Source organism: Plecotus auritus, assembly GCF_963455305.1.
Source record: "Plecotus auritus genome assembly, chromosome: 3".
Taxonomy (NCBI): domain Eukaryota; kingdom Metazoa; phylum Chordata; class Mammalia; order Chiroptera; family Vespertilionidae; genus Plecotus; species Plecotus auritus.
Window position 1 is genome coordinate 224829652 of NC_137772.1, and position 18400 is coordinate 224848051.

An 18400-nucleotide genomic window follows, 5' to 3' on the forward strand; every position below is an offset into this window, starting at 1 on the left:
TGGCCGAGCTCCCTGGGCCCGCGGGTCCGCACAGCTCCTCCCTCCTCCTGGGAGAGGGGGGCTCCTTGTGGTCCTGCTGCTCAGGGTCTCAGGGCTGGCTGGCTGGCTGCTGTCTGGGCGGGTGCTCCTGAGTGACGGTCAGAGGGGGCGTGGGATCAGCCTCCCCGCCTTGGCACCACGCCAGCCGGCATTGGCTAAGCCCTTGGCGTGGGGTCGTCCTGGGTCAGCATCCCTGACCTCTACCCACCAGATGCCAGTAGCATCCCTCCCCCTCCAGCTGGGACAAACGGAAGTGTCTCCAGACATTGCTGCCGGGGTGGGGACACAGTCCTGGTTGAGATCCCGCTCTAGACCAGCAGGGGAGGACGTAGAGTCGCCTTAGCCACGTGCCGGGCTGTTGTCTAGTCCCGTGGTCGGCAAACTCCTTAGGCAACAGAGCCAAACATCAACAGGACAACAACGGAAATTTCTTTCGAGAGCCACATTTTTTAAACTTAAACTTCTTCTAAAGCCACTTCTTCAAAATAGACTCGCCCAGGCCGTGGTATTTTGTGGAAGAGCCACACCCAAGGGGCCAAAGAGCCGCATGTGGCTCACGAGCCGCAGTTTGCCGACCACGGGTCTAATCAATGATGCCTCGAGCCTGCCTGTCCCCGGTCCCTGACCCTCCTCGTCTCACCGTCTTCCTTTTGTTTTTTAATATATGTTTATTGATTTCAGAGAAGGGAGAGGGAGAGAGAGATGGAGAGGGAGAGAGCGGTAGAGACATCAATGATGAGAGAATCCTGGATCGGCTGCCTCCTGCACGCTCCCCACTGGGGATCGAGCCCGCAATCCGGGAACGTGTCCTGACCGGGGATCGAACCATGACCTTCTGGTTCGCAGGTCGACGCTCAACCCCTGAGCCACGCCGGCCAGGCCTCTCACCGTCTCTCTAACTAGCTGCTCTGTTCTCCAGTTCGCTTCGCAAGGTTCCAGGCCCCTCGCTCAGGCAGCGCCGGAGCTGAGCTCTGAAGGCTGAAGGCATGTGGGTGGGGGCGGGCGCAGACGGAGGAGCAGGTGCCAGGGCCCGGCGGCTGGCGGCCCTGAGGCTTGCTGAGGAGCGAGGGAGGCGGAAGGGCTGGGAAGGAGGCTGCGAGGGCCTCGGAGGCCGCGGAGGGTGCTAGCCTTCGTCCCAGGAGCGTGGGAGGCGGCGAGGGCCTGAGCAGGGACATCACGGGGCCCGCGTGGGGTGCCCTGTTGTCCACGGAGCGAGGCCGGACCACGGAGGGAAAAGCAAACCGGTGGAGAAGTAAACAGAACAAGGATGAGCACATTTTGCTGCGAAGCAGCCTCCTTTCTTCTTCCCTTTTTGCCTTTCCTAATGCTTTTTGTTCGTCCCGTGCTGTCCTGCATCGTGGGGAGCCTGCCCATGCGTGTCATTTTACTGGCGTGGCTTTTCCCACGGATCCGGTTCAGGCCCGTGTGCGTGGCTGCCTCGCCAGGGTCTCTCCTGAAAGATGGGAGGCCGTGAGGGGTGAGGGTGCGGGATGATGGGAGCGGCGAGGCTGGAGGACTCCCCGCCTTCCGGGAGGCAGTTCCGGCCGTGGGCCACCCGCCCCGGGCTGGCACTCGCTGTGCGACAGTGTGGCGCGTGCTCACTGAGGACACGGGGTTCTCTACGCTCAGCCATCTCCCCAGTCTGTGCCGGGAAGTCAGCTGCCCCTGCCCCTGCCCCTGCCCCTGCCCCTGCCCCTGCCAATGACCCTGCCCCTGCCCCTGCCCCTGCCCCTGCCCCTGCCCCTGTCCCTGCCAATGACCCTGCCCCTGTCCCTGTCCCTGCCCCTGCCCCTGCCCCTGCCCCTGCCCCTGCCACTGCCCCTGCCTCTGCCACTGCCCCTGCCCCTGCCCCTGCCCCTGCCCCTGTCCCTGCCACTACCCCTGCCCCTGCCTCTGCCCCTGCCACTGCCCCTGCCACTGCCCCTGCCCCTGCCCCTGCCCCTGCCCCTGCCCCTGCCATTGCCCCGGCCCCTGCCCCTGCCCCTGCCCCTGTCCCTGCCACTACCCCTGCCCCTGCCCCTGCCCCTGCCAATGACCCTGCCCCTGCCCCTGCCCCTGTCCCTGCCCCTGCCCCTGTCCCTGCCACTACCCCTGCCCCTGCCCCTGCCAATGACCCTGCCCCTGCCCCTGCCCCTGTCCCTGCCACTACCCCTGCCCCTGCCTCTGCCCCTGCCAATGACCCTGCCCCTGCCCCTGCCCCTGTCCCTGCCACTGCCCCTGCCACTGCCCCTGCCTCTGCCACTGCCCCTGCCCCTGCCATTGCCCCTGCCCCTGCCCCTGCCCCCGCCCCTGCCCCTGCCCCTGCCACTGCCCCTGCCCCTGCCCCTGCCCCTGCCCCTGCCCCTGCCATTGCCCCTGCCCCTGCCCCTGCCACTGACCCTGCCATTGCCCCTGCCCCTGCCCCTGCCACTGCCCCTGCCCCTGCCATTGCCCCTGCCCCTGCCCCTGCCCCTGCCACTGACCCTGCCATTGCCCCTGCCCCTGCCCCTGCCACTGCCCCTGCCCCTGCCATTGCCCCTGCCCCTGCCCCTGCCATTGCCCCTGCCCCTGCCCCTGCCACTGACCCTGCCCTTTGTCCCCGGCAGAGGAGAATGAGGAGCGCACGATGATCGACCCCACCTCCAAGGATGACCCCAAGTTCAAGGAGCTGGTCAAGGTGAGGAGGGAAAGGAGCAAACCTTGTGGGCTGGGGAGGGGCTTGATGCTGCGTTCATGAGGCTGGGAGGTGAGGAGGCTGAATGGAGGAAGGGGTTAAGGTCAAGGTCACAGCGTGGACACTCCCCCAGGTCCCCCCTTCACTGGTGCCTTTCTTTTAAAAACATTTTTTTTTGGTTAATTTTCACCCGAGGATATTTTCCATTGATTCTTAGAGAGAGTGGAAGGGAGGGGGAGAGACAGAGAAAACCATCGGCGTGAGAGAGACACATTGATTGGCTGCCTCCCACACATGCCCCAACTGGGGCTGGGCATGGAGCCTGCAACCGAGGGATGTGCCCTCGACTGGAATTGAACCCATGACCCTTCAGTCCTCCGGCTGATGCTCTAACCACTGAGCAACCATCCAGGGCTCACGGGGCCTTTGAAACGCTGGCTCACACTCTGCGCCGGGCAGAGGAGCGGCTGGAGCGAGGTGCCGCCGCCCCCGCATGGAGAGGGGTTCAGAGGCAGCGCGGGGAGCGGGAGGGTGACCCCTGGCCGCTCCCGCTCCGCACCGTCCAATGCGAGTCCTTGATCGGGGCGGACGGTCAGTTGCAGCGTCTGGAAGTGCAGACGCCGGCTAGACAGGGAGACGGCGCCCGAGGGCCAGGGGCGCAAGGCGGAGGCTTTCTCTCCGCAGCGTGGCTTCCACGCCGCCACTTCGCCATGGGACATGATTCGTGGCGTGGGGCGTGGCACGCATGGATGCAGGTGTGACAGCGGATCTGGACCAGGTAGCGCTTCAGAAGGGGGTGGACGAGCGGAGGCTGGGCCCCGCCCGCGGCCCCGCCCGCAGCAGCAGCGCCAGCTCCAGAGCCGGCAGCCACGGACAGCGCTTCGCTCGGCAGCCGCAACGGCCTCCCGTGGCTGGGCCCTGTGTATGACCCACGTGTCACGGGCAGGAAGTTCTATTTGAAGTGCTTTTTATCACATTTCCCCCCACCCGCCGCTGTGGGCCCGCCGTGGTGCCCAGGCGTGTTTCCCCAGGGCTGACACGCAGGCGCAGCCTTTAAGAGCAGACTGAAAATGTCAGTGTTAGGACCCACCCAACCGTGTGGACTCCTAGTTTATTTTATTAAGGTTTTTTCCCCCTGAGAACCGGTTATGCTGAACAAAGGAGTGTGGGTGAAGAGAGGGACCCTTCCAGCCGCCAGGACGGCAGGGGAGGGTCGGGCAGTGACGGGGGAGGGGAGCACCGTGCGTGTCAGGGATCTCGGAGAACAGAGCCAGGGACGTGGGCGGCTCCGGGTGTAGGTTTCCATCTCCTTCCCAGGTTATCGACAGGCCTCGCCCTGGCTGTGAAGCTTTTTCTTCCTCCCTCTGTCCCCGGGAAGAAAGGCGGCGGTGTGAAAACGCCCCTCTGGGCAGATGTCGGTGCTGTCAGCGCCCCGGGAGACGCCCGGGAGGCGTTCTGGTGCCGCACCGGCCCGGACCGCGCCCTCCGAGGATTCCGCAGCCACCAGCAGTTTGGCCGTGATTAAAACATAACTGTCACCCCTGGGGGGAGACAGGCTGCAGTCCTGATGATCATTCGGAAGGAACTAAAGGGAAAGTGATTTTTTATTCTGGTTTAAGCAAGCTCGTAAAACTCGCGCCTAGGGCGTCGCTAAGATACGTCCTAGCCATGCGCCTGCAGGTTCGAGGCTCGCAAACGAGGATGCCCCAAAGGAAAAGGCTTGTGAAGCGGAGGGCGAGGACGGATGAGCCGGGAGGCACGGGGCCACCGGCACGGGGCGGCAGGCAGACCCGCGGGCATTGTGCTCGCTCCCCAGAGCTGGGGACCCGGCCTGCTGGGCGGAGCTGGTTTTCATCCTGGTCCGGCTGTGGTTTGTGTTTGGCCTTTGACTGGGTTCGAGATCCAGACGGAATTTTGGGAGCGTCAGCTTCCTCTCGGCGGAAGCGGCATCTGCCCGTGTCTCCCTGTAGGACTGCGCGCCGGGCAAGGCCGCCGCTGGGGCCAGAGGTCTGTGTGCCCCAGACCCTGCCAGGTCTGCAGGCAGCTCTGCAGTCGGTTCGGGCACCTTCCTGGGTCTGTCCCACGTTCAGCCCCTGGGGGGGTGGCATCCAGCTGACCCGGGCGCCAGCGGAGGGGTGTGTCCAGCTGCTACCCTGCACCGGCCTCACTTCCCCCGTCATGTCCGTCCCGACCTGAAGGCCTGTGTGTGTCTTTAACGTCTGATTGGAATGTGAGGAACCCAAGGACACAGCCCCCCTGGCTTTTCTATTCCAGGGCCTGGCACACAGTAGGTGCTCAGTAAATTAATTAATTAACTAGCTCAATATCTGAGTATGGAGCTCCAGTGCCAAGCAGTGAGCACTGGGTGCTGGGGACGGAGCCACAGACAAGACGGCCTTAGTCCCTGCCCTCAGAGAACTTCCAGTCCCATAGGGGAGATCATTATAAGCAACACTAGAGGCCCGATGCACGAAGATTCATACAAGAATGGGCCTTCCTTCCCCTGGCTGCCGGCACCGCCTTTGCTCCGGCCAGAGCCACCTTTTCGCTCCAGCCAGGAGCCGTCTTTCCGCCTTCCCATGCTGCCCAGAGGCTCAGAGCGTCTGGGACGGTGCGGAATACCTGCATCCTGTTCCGCCCCCGGCCACTCAGCACCTGAATGTGCAAATTAACCCACCATCTTTGTTGGGTTAATTTGCATACTGACTCCTAATTGGCTGGTGGGTGTCGCGAAGGTACGGTCAATTTGCATCTTACTCTTTTATGAGTGTAGATGAGTGCAGATGTGTGCTGGCATTGCCTGTGCGAGCTGGGTCAGGGAAAAGGTGCTGGGATGTGCTGGAAGCCAGAGGGTGGGGCTGTGGCCTGGGTGGGGTGGGTGGTCAGGGAATGAAACAGAAGCTTTCGACCTGAAGGATGAGTGGAAGTTGGCCAGGCAGTGAGGGAGGGGGATGTTCAGGGTGGAGGAACAGCACGTGCAAAGGCCCGGGGCAGGGGAGAGCTGGGGATGGGAAGAACGCTGGCGAGCGGGTGCTCCGTGAGGGCTGTGGCCCAGGGAGGGGGTTTGCACAAGGGCGGTGGGGGAGGAGTGGTGAGAAGTGGGCCCAACTAAGAAGTGGGGTTAGGGTAGAGTCCAGGCTCCTGAAACTCGTGGGTGGTGTCTGCTTCCTCTCGGAGAAGGAGCAGGGTTGGGGGTGATGAGTTCCGTGAGAGGCGCTCCTGGAACGCTGAGCAGAAGGCAGGTGCAGGGCGGGGCGGGGTTTCCGGGACGCGGGCAGCGCTGGCAGTGGTGGGAGGCATGAGCTGGCCTCGGAAGAGTGGACAGTGAGAAGAGGAGCCCCCCAGGGCGAGGCCTCAGGAACGTGCTCTTTAAAGATCAGGAGGAGAAGGGGTGACCAGGAGGCCCCCCCAAGGAAACTGGAAGGGTGGTCAGAGACCAGGGGCCCATCCCTGGCTCCATCCCCACGCCCACACCACTGACCCTCTAGGGGGGAGAGGAGGGGCCGAGCAGGGGACCTGCTGACCTCGGCAGGACCTTCGCAGAACCAGAATGCCCTGGGCTGCTCACCTCTGCCTTCCTCCAAACCACCCTTCCGTTTATTTTTGCGTCTGTTCCTCACGGATGGCGTGTCTGATGTAAGAACGCTGAGTCCGTGGGGAAATGGAATACACCTCACAGGAAAGTGCTTTGTGGCCAGTTCTGCAGGTTGCATGTTTCAAAGTGACAGAGAGCGCGCTGTTCCGGATCCAAGCCCTTTCATTTGTCTCTGAGAGCGGCAGTAAACGTCCATTTCCGGGAGGTTCTGGGCACCAATTAGGTAGTTTTATTTGCTTCCCTTGCACAGAAAACCACGGGGTGACTGTCTGTTTTTGATGGAGCCTGTTCAGGTGTCCATCTTACCCACGTTATTTGGTGGAGCAGTGACGTTAGCAGCATCGGCCACGCAGCGTCGTGCTGAGCGGAGCCCTCGCTCTCCGCAGACAGCCCCACGGTCGCAGCTGTCTGTGTTGGTAATGTACCGCCATCATTCCCTGGGAAACGCTGGTGAGAAAAAGCGTGAGAGAAAGGCTCCCTGGAGGAATGAGCGGGCGCACCCCACCTTCAGAGCAGCATTATCCACAGGCCGCCAAGCGGGACCACCCACGGAGGGGCGGGCAGTCAGACGTGTATGTTTACACCGTGGAATGCAATTCGCCACAGGAGGACCGAAGTACAGACCCGGGCTGTGCCGGGGATCACAGCATCACACGGGCCGGGCTGGCGTGGCTCAGGGGTTGAGCATCAACCTGTGAACAGGAAGGCCGCCCTCGATTCCAGTCAGGGCACGTGCCCGGGTTGTGGGCTCGATCCCCGTGTGGGGCGCGCAGGAGGCAGCCGATCAATGACTCTCTCATCATGGATGTTTCTCTCTCTCTCCCCCTCTCTCTCTCTCTCTCTCTCTCTCTTCCTCTCTCTCTGAAGTCAATAAAAACTACGACACAAAACAAACAAAAAAAACACATCACGCTAAATGAAAGCACCCAGACATAGAAGATCACGTGTCCATGATTCCATTCGGATGAAACGTCCAGAACAGGCCAATCTGTGCGCAGGGAAGACAGCTTAGTGGCGGGAAGAAACAGGGGCGGGGGCTGGGGAGTGACTGTTGGTAGGTACGGGGTTTCTTTCTGGGGTGGTGGGGATGCCCTTCAAGTGGTCATGCGACGATGGCATGGCTTTGTGGGTGCGCTGGAAACGCTGGCTCGCACACTGTACGGGCAGGCGCGGTGTGGGGTGTGACTGTGTCCAGAAAGCTGCCAGAAAGAGCAGGAGCTTAGAGCTTGGGGGCCCTTTGGGGTCCCCCTTCTCTGCAGCTTTGGGGTTGGGCTCCGGGTGTTCGAGACTGTTGTGGTGCGTATCTGACGGGAGGGGACAGACATCTTAGGTCCCCCCCGGACTGCCTGGGGGCATGGGGCAGGGCTGCTAACAGCGACTCATTCGACCCCCAGCTGGCGCCATGGTGAGCAGGTGCCATCCCTCCTTTGGCTGAGAGTCCCCCCTCCCCGAGTCCCCGCCAGGAGGAGGCCCGTCTAGGGGGCTCTCGTGAGTTCCCTCGGGGGGCCCCTGGCAGCCGGGGGGGGTCAGCCCCTCTGGCCCCACCCCCAGGCCCCTGTGCCGAGGGCATCTTGATGTCCAATGTCCGGCAGCTCATGTCTTCTGCAGCAGCTCTGACCATTGCCCTGGTCCAGGGCGCTGCTGAGCGTGGGGGAGGGGGGCACTGCTGAGCGTGGTCCGCGTGGTCCTGGGGCGCTGCTGAGCGTGGTCCGCGTGGTCCTGGGGCGCTGCTGAGCGTGGTCCTGGGGCGCTGCAGAGCGTGGTCCTGGGGCGCTGCTGAGCGTGGTCCTGGGGCGCTGCTGAGCGTGGTCCTGGGGCGCTGCTGAGCGTGGTCCGCGTGGTCCTGGGGCGCTGCTGAGCGTGGGCGGGGCGGGCGCTGCTGAGCATGGTTCCTGGGGGCGCTGCTGAGTGTCGGGGGGCACTGCTGAGTGTGTGGGGGGGTGCTGCTGATCGTGGTCCCTGGGAGAGCGCTGAGCGTGGTGGGGGGCGCTGCTGAGCGTGGGGGGCGCTGCTGAGCATGGTCCCTGGGGGCGCTGCTGAGCGTGGTCCTGGGACGCTGCTGAGCATGGTCAGGGGTGGGGGGTGCCACCAAGTGCGGTCTGGGACGCTGCTGAGCTGGCCTCACGCCCCCCCAGGTTCTCATCGACTGGATCAACGACGTGCTGGTGGAGGACAGGATCATTGTGAAGCAGCTGGAGGAGGACCTGTTCGACGGGCAGGTGCTGCAGAAGCTCCTGGGTGAGTCCCCGGAGGGCGGCTCCCCGGCCCCCTCCCCCACTGCCAGCAAAGGGCCCCAGCGCAGGGCGACCCAGGCTGGCCACTCGGTTCTCTACGTGGTGGCATTGGTCACACGTCCTGAGCCCACAGCTCCCAGGTGGCGCCCGGGGCCCTGGGCTTCAGGTCACGTGTGTGTCCTCCGGTGGGCGTTCCACCTGAGCTCCCAGCCACGGGCTGCGGCGGGTCACCCACAGCTTCCAGAACCGTCGGCAGCTGCTGTGCGCTGGGTGCACACAGCCAAGGGGAGCAGAGACACGGGGGCGCTCGGGGACAGCGCCGGGCGCACAGTAGGTGCTCAGTCACCGTGTTGTGAGTGGGTGGGTGAGTGAATGAACCGAGCCCGCGGGCGTTTATGATTGCGGGACCTCAGGGACACCAGGTCTGTGTGTTCTCCTAACCGGCGGAGGGGAGGTCACGGGAGAGAATGTGGGTGTCCCAGGCGCCTCCAGGGAAAATGCCTCCAACAGAACTTTGCTGGGGACGCTTGCAAGACAGAAAGCCCTTTATGAGGACAAAGGAGGGAACCCTGGGCTCCTCCGCCTCGCCCGCAGGGGTGGGTCAGCCTGCACCTCGGCTCCTCCGGCGGGAAAGGCGGGCGCCCAGGCCGTGGCGGGGCCATAGTCCTGTGCTGCCTGCAGCGGAGGTGACGGGTCTTGTCGGGCCCCTGGGACTGCCCCCTGCGCCCCGGGAGACGGGATGGTCTCAGGGACCCGGAGTCCTGACTGTGGGTTCCAAAGGTGCGGAATGAGAGCGGGGCCGCAGCCGGCCCGGCCCTTGATCTCCGCACCACGTCCTCTTCCGCCGGGAAGTCCTGGCCCAGCCCCCGCAGATCCCGTGGTCCCTGCAGGCGGCCTCCTTGCCTGCCCGCTGCGCCTTGAAGCATTTGTCCATTTTATGCACAAAGAATGTCCCCAAGGGGACGGCACGGCTCTACCCTCACCTCCCAGCCCCTCTCCATCCCGGAGCAGCGGTCTAAGGAGCCCGGGGTTCTGTGGCTCACCGTCCCCCAAGCCCCGCTGTGGCAGGTGATGGGCTCCTCCTCGGACCCAGACCCGTGGGGAGGGGACCTCCTTGTGGGCCACTGAGCAGGCGGCCGACCCTGCGGCTCTGCCTGACACTCTGCCCTCTGCTCCCGTCCTCGCTGTAGAAACGCTGGCGGGCTGCAAGCTGAACGTGGCCGAGGTGACGCAGTCGGAGATCGGGCAGAAGCAGAAGCTGCAGACGGTGCTGGAGGCCGTGCAGGAGCTGCTGCGGCCCCACGGCTGGGCGCTGCCCTGGACGGTGGACGGTGAGCGGCGCCGCGGGAGGGGCGTCCGCAGGGGGAGGGGCGTCCGCAGGGGGAGGGGCGTCCGCAGGGGGAGGGGCGTCCGCAGGGGGTGGGGCGTCCGCAGGGGGAGGGGCGTCTGCTGGGGGAGGGGCGTCTGCAGGGGGAGGGGCGTCCGCAGGGGGAGGGGCGTCCGCAGGGGGAGGGGCGTCCGCAGGGGGAGGGGCGTCCACAGGGGGAGGGGCGTCCGCAGGGGATGGGGCGTCTGCAGGGGGAGGTGAGGCATCGTCCTTGGTCATGGAGTCTCACCTTGCAATGAACACACCGGTTCACACTCCTGCTTGGGCCAGGGGCCAGGAGAGGAGGAAGCCAGCATCCCCACACCCAGGAGCTCAGGCACAAGGGACTCAGTCACACCCCCATTCTCTGGCCCCCTCCCCCCTGAACTTCATTGTGGCGTGGGGTTGTCCCTGGTGGGGACCTCAGAGGAAGGGTGGTGTCAGAGCAGCAAGAGCACAGCTGTTCTCGTCCGTACCTTCTGAATCCTGCCAGCGACGACGCGAGTGTCAGGGCAGGTTCCTTCCCGAACCCGGCCCACCGCCCTAACCGTCGAGGCCGAGCCCCCCTGCCAGGGGCTGGGCCTTCTTGGGCCGCTGGGTGGTAGACAGCGAAGCCATGAGACGTTGTGGGTGTATAAAAATGAGTCTCTATCGCTGGAGCCAGTGGCCATAAGCCATCAGACAAAACAGTTCTTCACGGCCAAGTCCCACACGGGCAGCCGCACCCCGGCTGGTAAACGCGTGCATCTCTCCCACAAGCAGCCGTGGCCGCTGCCACAGCCGTTCCCTGAGGAGCCGCACGCTGCCCCTGGACCTGCCCTCTCCCTCGGAGCTGCAGCCTCAGTGGCCTCTGCAGCCTTGCTCACCTCTCCCAGCCTTCCCCAGCTCACTGGCTGGTGGACGGATGGTACTCTCTGTACTAATAACAGAGGAATATGCAAATTGTCCGGGATGCCGTCACGTAACGCCCGTGCCCAGGTAGCTGCGAGGCCGGGGTCGGTAGGATAGGATGGATAGGAGGGGATAAGAAAGGAGAGGGAGAGGGGGGCAGGCCTGCATGCAGACAGGCTGAGAGGAGAAACAGAAATACAGAAAGGGAACAAGAAAAAGACGCAGGAGTCAAAAAGGGAAGGAAACGCGGGGCTGCATGCGGGAGGGGGTGGCGACGGGGGGGGGGGGGGCGGGGCGGGGTGGAGCAGCTGCGCCAGGCGAGGGGTGGGGCTCAGGCGGCGCGAGCGGGGAGCCCCACCCAGACGTGGGAGGAGGGCGATGGCCCCTGGTGCGGGCTGTTGGGATGGAGGGGTGGACAGTCCGAGGCCTTCCGGCAGAAGTGCTTGCAGCGCCCAGGCCGCCATGGGCCTCGGCCACCCTCCCTGGGCGGGGTGCCCCACGCTGGTGGGGGGGGAGGCACAGCTTAGCTGGGGCGGAGCCGGACACTAAGGAGGGTACCCCTTTCGTCCCCCGAGGGCTGGACCCCAACGACACTGGCCAGGGTTAGGTTGGTGGCACATTAAGTGTACTTTGTTGATTAGAAGTTGGGGTGTCCAGGCAGGGAATGGGAGGAGGATGGCGGCAAGGAGGCCGGGGAAGGGGGGGCGGCGAAGGCCTGGCCGGGGCTGGGCCTGGGCTGGGGGTTAACGCCCCCCGAATGGAAGCTTTCATATCAAAGTGCACTCAGGCGGGGCTGGAAGCAGGTCCCAGAGAGGAAAGGGGAAGGTTTAAAAGAGAAATCAGTGAACTGGCAGGGGGCAGGGGCAGGGCTAATAATAGGAAAGGACAGAGGGATCAGGGTTCAGGTTCACAGGGAAAGGCGGATGAGGGGACGGTGGGAGGAGTAAGCAGGAGACAGACACGGGGAATGAAGGGAAAGCAGGGAGGAGGGAGGGAGGGGGGGAGAGGGGCCGCGGGAGGGTCAAAGGGAGGGCGGGAAAGAAAGCAGGAAAGAGAAGGATGCTGAAATGGGGCGAGGCCAGGACAATAGCTAAATAAAAAGAGGAAACGGAATGGGAGCGTGAGGGGAGGGTAAAAGGAGGAGTTAGTAAGAAACTTAAGTTCAGGGTGATTTTTTAAAAATGTAGCCGCACGTCCCCTGAGGGCTCCTGGACTGTGAAAGGGCGCCTTGGCTGAGCACCCCCTCCCGTGCACAAATTTCATGCGCCGGGCCTCTAGTTGAGACCAAAGAGGCTTCTTTCTAAGCAGCGACCTTGCTGTGCACGTGCCTGCAGTCCTTGGACATTCCGGTTAAGGTTCCCTGCTCAGTGGCCTTGGCCGCCCGGCATCCTCTCAGCAAGGCGGCACACCCTAATCAGCTGTGGCTATCCGGCGACTCTGGCGTGGTTCCCACAGACGGGAGTTCAGGTTATAAGACAGAAGCTGTGGTGGCGGGGGGGAATTGGGAGTTCTTGCTGGGGACCCAGCCCCAGATACCAAAGGCGCCCACGCCAGGTGAGCTCACTCTGACCCCCAGAGCAGGTCCCCAGGAGGGTCAGCCAGCCCAGGCTCAGTCTCAGAGTGTGCTGGCATCAGGAATAGGCGACCTCACAGTGCCTCCAGCCGAGACAGAGACGGGAGAGGGGAAGAAGCAGACCAAGGGGCCGGATGTTCTTGTCCTGGCTTTCTGCCCGCCCCCCGTCCCCCCCCCCCCCCGCCAGGGCAGGGCAGTGTGGGTGTGGCCTGGGGCTCTCCCTGGGGCTGCGGAGAGCTTTGTCCCTGGTGTCTTGGCAGTGAGACCTTGGACAGAGCCCAGCAGACCTGGTGGACGGTGCACCGAGTGCCTGGTCCACTGTGAGGCCCCGTGCAGAGTGCTGACAGCGGCCGCACCCGCTCCCCACGCTGGAGAGGAGCCAGTAGGGCTGACGAGGGCACGGGGACCTGGCGGGCGGGCGGGCGTCTCGTCTTCCGCCCCCAGCGTGGCATCGCCCTGAATCCCCAGCCCCTGTGCAGAGGCCTGGTGCAGAGAACAGTGCCCGGCAGGGGGGCAGGGAACTTCCTCATGGTCTTGCCATCTCCTGTGCTCAGTTCCCGCTCCGGCCAGTTCATCTCAGCACCCAGCTCTCTCCCTGAAGAACCTAGCTTAGCATTAAAACGCCCGAGGCATCAGGCTTTTCAAAGCTGTTACGCAGCTCACCTTAGGCCGGGAGGAGCGAACACAGTGGGGAGCCAGGACGAGGCTCCCGGGGGCCGCTCCCCGCCCTCCGTTCTCCCGCGGCCCGCGGGTTTCCGTGGGTTTTCTCTGAGCTCCCGTCTATGCTGCCTCTCGGACACGGGCTTGGGGCCCTATAGAACCATCGAAAGCGGCTCCTCTCCCCGCTCCCCCCCAACCATTCACGGGCCCTATAGAACCATCGAAAGCGGCTCCTCTCCCCGCTCCCCCCCAACCATTCACGGGCCCTATAGAACCATCGAAAGCGGCTCCTCCCCTCTCCCCCCCCATTCACGGGCCCTATAGAACCATCGAAAGTGGCTCCTCTCCCCGCTCCCCCCCAACCATTCACGGGCCCTATAGAACCATCGAAAGCGGCTCCTCTCCCCCCTCCCCCCCATTCACGGGCCCTATAGAACCATCTAAACTCCCCCCTCCCCCCAGCCATTCACGGTCCCTATAGAACCATCGAAAGCGGCTCCTCTCCCCGCTCCCCCCCAACCATTCACGGGCCCTATAGAACCATCTAAAGCGGCTCCTCTCCCCCCTCCCCCCCAGCCATTCACCGTCCCTATAGAACCATCTAAAGCGGCTCCTCTTCCCCCTCCCCCCCAGCCATCACGGGCCCTATAGAACCATCTAAAGTGGCTCCTCTCCCCCCTCCCCCCCCATTCACGGGCCCTATAGAACCATCTAAAGTGGCTCCTCTCCCCCCTCCCCCCCAGCCATTCACGGGCCCTATAGAACCATCTAAAGTGGCTCCTCTCCCCCCTCCCCCCCAGCCATTCACGGGCCCTATAGAACCATCTAAAGTGGCTCCTCTCCCCCCTCCCCCCCAGCCATTCACGGGCCCTATAGAACCATCTAAAGCGGCTCCTCCCCCCTCCCCCCCCCCATTCACGGGCCCTATAGAACCATCTAAAGCGGCTCCCCCCCCCCATTCACGGGCCCTATAGAAACATCTAAAGTGGCTCCTCTCCCCCCTCCCCCCCAGCCATTCACGGGCCCTATAGAACCATCTAAAGCGGCTCCTCTCCCCCCTCCCCCCCAGCCATTCACGGGCCCTATAGAACCATCTAAAGCGGCTCCTCTTCCCCCTCCCCCCCAGCCATCACGGGCCCTATAGAACCATCTAAAGTGGCTCCTCTCCCCCCTCCCCCCCAGCCATTCACGGGCCATATAGAACCATCTAAAGCGGCTCCTCTCCCCCCTCCCCCCCAGCCATTCACGGGCCATATAGAACCATCTAAAGCGGCTCCTCTCCCCCCTCCCCCCCAGCCATTCACGGGAAGAACCTGGTGGCCATCCTGCACCTGCTCGTGTCGCTGGCCACGCACTTCCGGGCGCCGATCCGCCTCCCCGAGCACGTCTCTGTGCAGGTGGTGGTCGTGCGGGTGAGTATCGCGGGCACCCGCCCCCAAGAGGCTACATCTGTTTCTCCCTCTTGACAACATGTACGCCCCCGGCGGCTGCGAGAGAAGCGATGGGAGCAGGAGCAGTGGCACTGATCCAGGAGGCAGAGCCGGAGGCCTGGAGAGCTGCGGTTCATCCCCACATTTTTACGAACATGCATTGCGCTCAGAGCCGAGGCGGGATGCGACCTCTCGGGGGGCTTATTGCTCGCTGGAGAGGGATGAGGCGGCGGGGGCACCAGGTCCCAGTGACAGCCGGGTGCTCCCTCCTGCGCTGGGGCCACCCCCCCACCCCCTGCCGCCCCCTCGGGTCCTGTCACTGCTTCCCCTGGGGAATCGTCCCCCAGGAGCCGGTCCTTCTGAGGGAGGCGCTGCCTCTCCTGCCGGGTCCTGCAGGTGAGGGCCCAGACTCCGTGGCCTGGTGTTGGCAGTAGCCAGGTCGCGGCTACTAAGCACCTACTGTGTGCCTGGTACTTCCCACACACTGGCGTCTTGCAGGAACGGCCGCTTCTGCCAATGTTGAGGTGACACTCAGAACCGGATGTCTTGAGTATTATTTTATTTTTATTATTTTTTAATCCTTACCAGAGGATATTTTGAGGATATGTTTATCCATTGATTTTTAGGGAGAGTGGAAGGGAGGAAGAGAGACAGACAGAGAGAGCGGCGGGGGGAGAGACATGAACCGGTTGCCTCCCACGTGCACCCCAGCAGGGGCGGGGATTGAACTTGCAACCCAGGCATGTACCCCTGACCGGGAATCGAACCTGTGACCCTCATGTCCACAGGCTGGTGCTCTAACCACTGAGCAGCCAGCCAGGGCTTGTTTGTGAACGTACAGGGCCCGTGGTGTCTGGTCTGTGAGGCTCTGGCTGATCCTGTGTTTCCCCAAACCGTGACCCCTCCCTTACCCGGGGGCTGGGCCCTGACCTGATAGGTGAGAATGCCCTTCGCTTAAAAAAAAAAAAATTGAACAAAATTTATGGATTGATTTGAAGGCAGCCCGGGGGCATTGACAGAGAGAGAGAGAGAGAGAGAGAGAGAGAGAGAGAGAGAGAGAGTGAAAGAGAGGCATCGGCTGGTTGTTCCGCTCATTCATTGGTTGACGTATGTGCCTGACCCGGGATGGAACCCACAAGGTTGGCGACGTTCCAACCGACTGAGCCTGCAGCCAGGGCTGAGTGCCTTCTCCGGCATCGGGGGGCAGGGGCGGGGGTCGCCTGCCACGGCCCCTTTTGCTTCCTGAGGAGGAATGCTTGTGGCGGCAGTGGTGACGGGGACAGGACCGTCCTGCTGCCACCGTCTTGGCCACGTCGTCTTGGCCGCGGGGAAAGGCCTCCTGAGGACACGGGGAACACGGTTCCCAGACCCACACACGTCAGACCCAGAGCCCATTTCCTTTCGGGCCTGCACTTAGTAATTGGGGTGTTTCCATGCAGCCAGGAATTGGGGTATTTCCTTTCGGGCCTGCACTTAGTAATTGGGGTATTTCCATGCAGCCAGGAACTGGGGTATTTCCTTTCAGGCCTGCACTTGCAAGGAACTCGTTGGGGTTTGCGGAAAGTTTGACTGACCCGGGCAAGCACTCGCTGGCGTCCTCCGCGCCCAGGGTTAGGGCAGGATGCCTGGGGCCGCGGCCAAAGTCGGGGCGGGGCGGTCCCGGGAGCTGCTGGCCACAGGCCTCAGCCCGATGCCCAGAGCTCAGAGCTGCCCCCCACCTTCCCGAGGCCCCTGCCTGTCCCTCCTCGCCCCGCTGTGCGGGTTGAGGTGGGAGAGGCGAGGGGTCGGCCGTCGGTGGAGGAAGGATGAGGCCAGGCTTACCCCCACCCAGCAGCGTGGCCGGGGGGCGTCACGGATGCCCGGAGCTGCAGTGCTTCCCCGTGGAATCGAGGTCACACTGCCCGCCTGGAAAATACTCGGCTTCGTGTGTCCGTACTCCGTCCCGGCCGGCATCCCGGGTCTCTGCCTCTCCTGCATTTGATGAGAAAGTGAATCAGTGTTGAAGCCCCCCAGGGGCTCTCCCCAGATGAGTCAGGGTGGGGCCGAGAGAGGGGCGTCGCGGACAGGAGCCCCTGGGGACAGTCCCTGCAGGCTGAGCCCAGGACACGGGAGCTTGGGTCTTGGGAGGTGTCCGCGGGGCTGCCCAGCAGGGAGCGAGCGTCCTGCCTCTTGAAGGGGCTCAGGAGGGGCCTGCGGTGGGGGTGGGTTAGCTGGCTGCCAAGCTCCACTGAGGTCCCTTGACATACAGGCTCCCCCCGCCGCCCCCAGCCCCGTCCCCACCCCGCCTCCCCGTCTCCCTGCCATCACGCCCTCACCTGCCAGGCACCAGGGGAATGTGTCACACACGTGTCATTGTCCTGGAGCTGCCCTAACAAAATGCCACCAAGTAGCTGCTTTAAAACCACGGACAGTGCCCGGCCGGTGTGGCTCGGTGGTTGAGCATCGACCTGTGAGCCAGGAGGTCACGGTTCGATTCCCGGTCAGGGCACATGCCCCGGTTGCAGGCTCAACCCCCAGTGTGGGGTGTGCCGGAGGCAGCCGATCCAGGATTCTCTCTCATCATGGATGCTTCTATCTCTCCCCTCCTCTCTTTGTCTCTGACATCAGTAAGAACATGTTTTAAAAAAATAAAAAGTAAAACAACGGCGTTTACTCCCTCACCGTGGGGAGGCCGGGCGTCCTGATGAAGGGGTGGGCAGGCCGTGCTCCCTCCGAGGGCTCGGGACGAGCCTCTGCCTCCCCCTCCTGGCGGCTGGCGGCTGGTGGCTGGCTCAGTCCTGGGGTCCCTGGGCTTGTGGGCACATCCGTCCTGTGTCTGCTTCGTCACCACGTGGCCTCTCTCCTCTGTGTCCATCTGTCTGTCTCCACTGTCCCTCCTGGTCAGGACCTGGCCATATGCATTGAAGACTCACCGGGTCCACTGTGGCCTCTTCGCGGATGGTTTCTGCAAAGACCCTATTTCCAAATGAGGCCACGTTCTGGGGCTCCGAGGGGACACGACTCCGGGGGGGGTGCCTGTCAGCCCGGGGCGGGGGGGGGGGGGCCTGTCAGCCATGCTATTCATGTGTTACTTCCCTGGCTGCCTCCCCACGGTCCTGTCTGTCCTCATGTCCCTCACCTCCCGGGTGCAGGGTGTGGCGTGAGGGGTTCCCATGGGAGCCGGGGTTTCTCCCAAGCCCCCCAAAGCTGCCAGCTCTCAGAGCAATGTGGAGAACCTGGGGGAGGGGGAGAGGGGACAGCTTCCAGCCCCCAAAAGGGTCTCTGCCTGAGGCTCGGGGGCTTGGATCTCTGCACGACTCTGCTCTTTCGTGGTCCCCACGGCGGCCTCGTGGGCCCGGCCGTCGGCACGGCTTCAGGGGCCCCGTCCGCACCCCCCTCCTCTCGTCTCCACCTGCCCAAGCGCCTGCGTACTCACTTGTCCGTTTTGGGGTTTTCAGAAGCGGGAAGGCCTGCTGCACTCCAGCCACGTCACGGAGGAGCTGACCACGACCACCGAGTAAGTGGCCGGCCGCGGCGGGGACGGCCAGCACGTCCCTCCCCTCCCCGTGGCGGCGACATTTCACGCAGGCGTCTGCCTGGCCTCACGGCCTCCACACGCGTTCTTCAGTCTTGTCTTTTTGATGAGGAAGGGCAAGGTGGCAGTTTGGTTTGGGATGTGAATGAGGGGTTCCAGACCTGTTATTTCTTCCCAAGTGGAAGATGAACAGACACGGCTGGCGTCGGTGTCAGAACGCACACAGGCCGCCTGAAATCTTCTGTGGAATGAGACAGACAATAATAAATAAAAACGTAGTTGATTATGTTCAAAATCTCTCGGAAGGAGGGAAGAGATGAGGGGGAATTTCAAACATGGATGGAGGGGTGTGCTGAAGCATTGATGTTATTCCCCAAAGCCCGCAGGCTCCTCACACCTCGCGTTGGAAGGCGGGCCTCCAGAGAGCCGAGGGGGAGGGAGTGGG

General features: G+C 63.5%; 1 protein-coding gene across 1 annotated transcript in view; it reads left to right on the plus strand.

Moving 5' to 3' along the window:
- PARVB (parvin beta) overlaps positions 1-18400 on the plus strand; it is a 73862-nt gene that overhangs the window by 39029 nt on the left and 16433 nt on the right. Inside the window, exons 3-7 of the mRNA XM_080662951.1 lie at positions 2625-2695; positions 8423-8525; positions 9712-9852; positions 14308-14423; positions 17879-17937. Of these exons, the coding sequence (XP_080519077.1) occupies positions 2625-2695; positions 8423-8525; positions 9712-9852; positions 14308-14423; positions 17879-17937 (490 nt within the window). The remainder of the gene's footprint in view (positions 1-2624; positions 2696-8422; positions 8526-9711; positions 9853-14307; positions 14424-17878; positions 17938-18400) is intronic.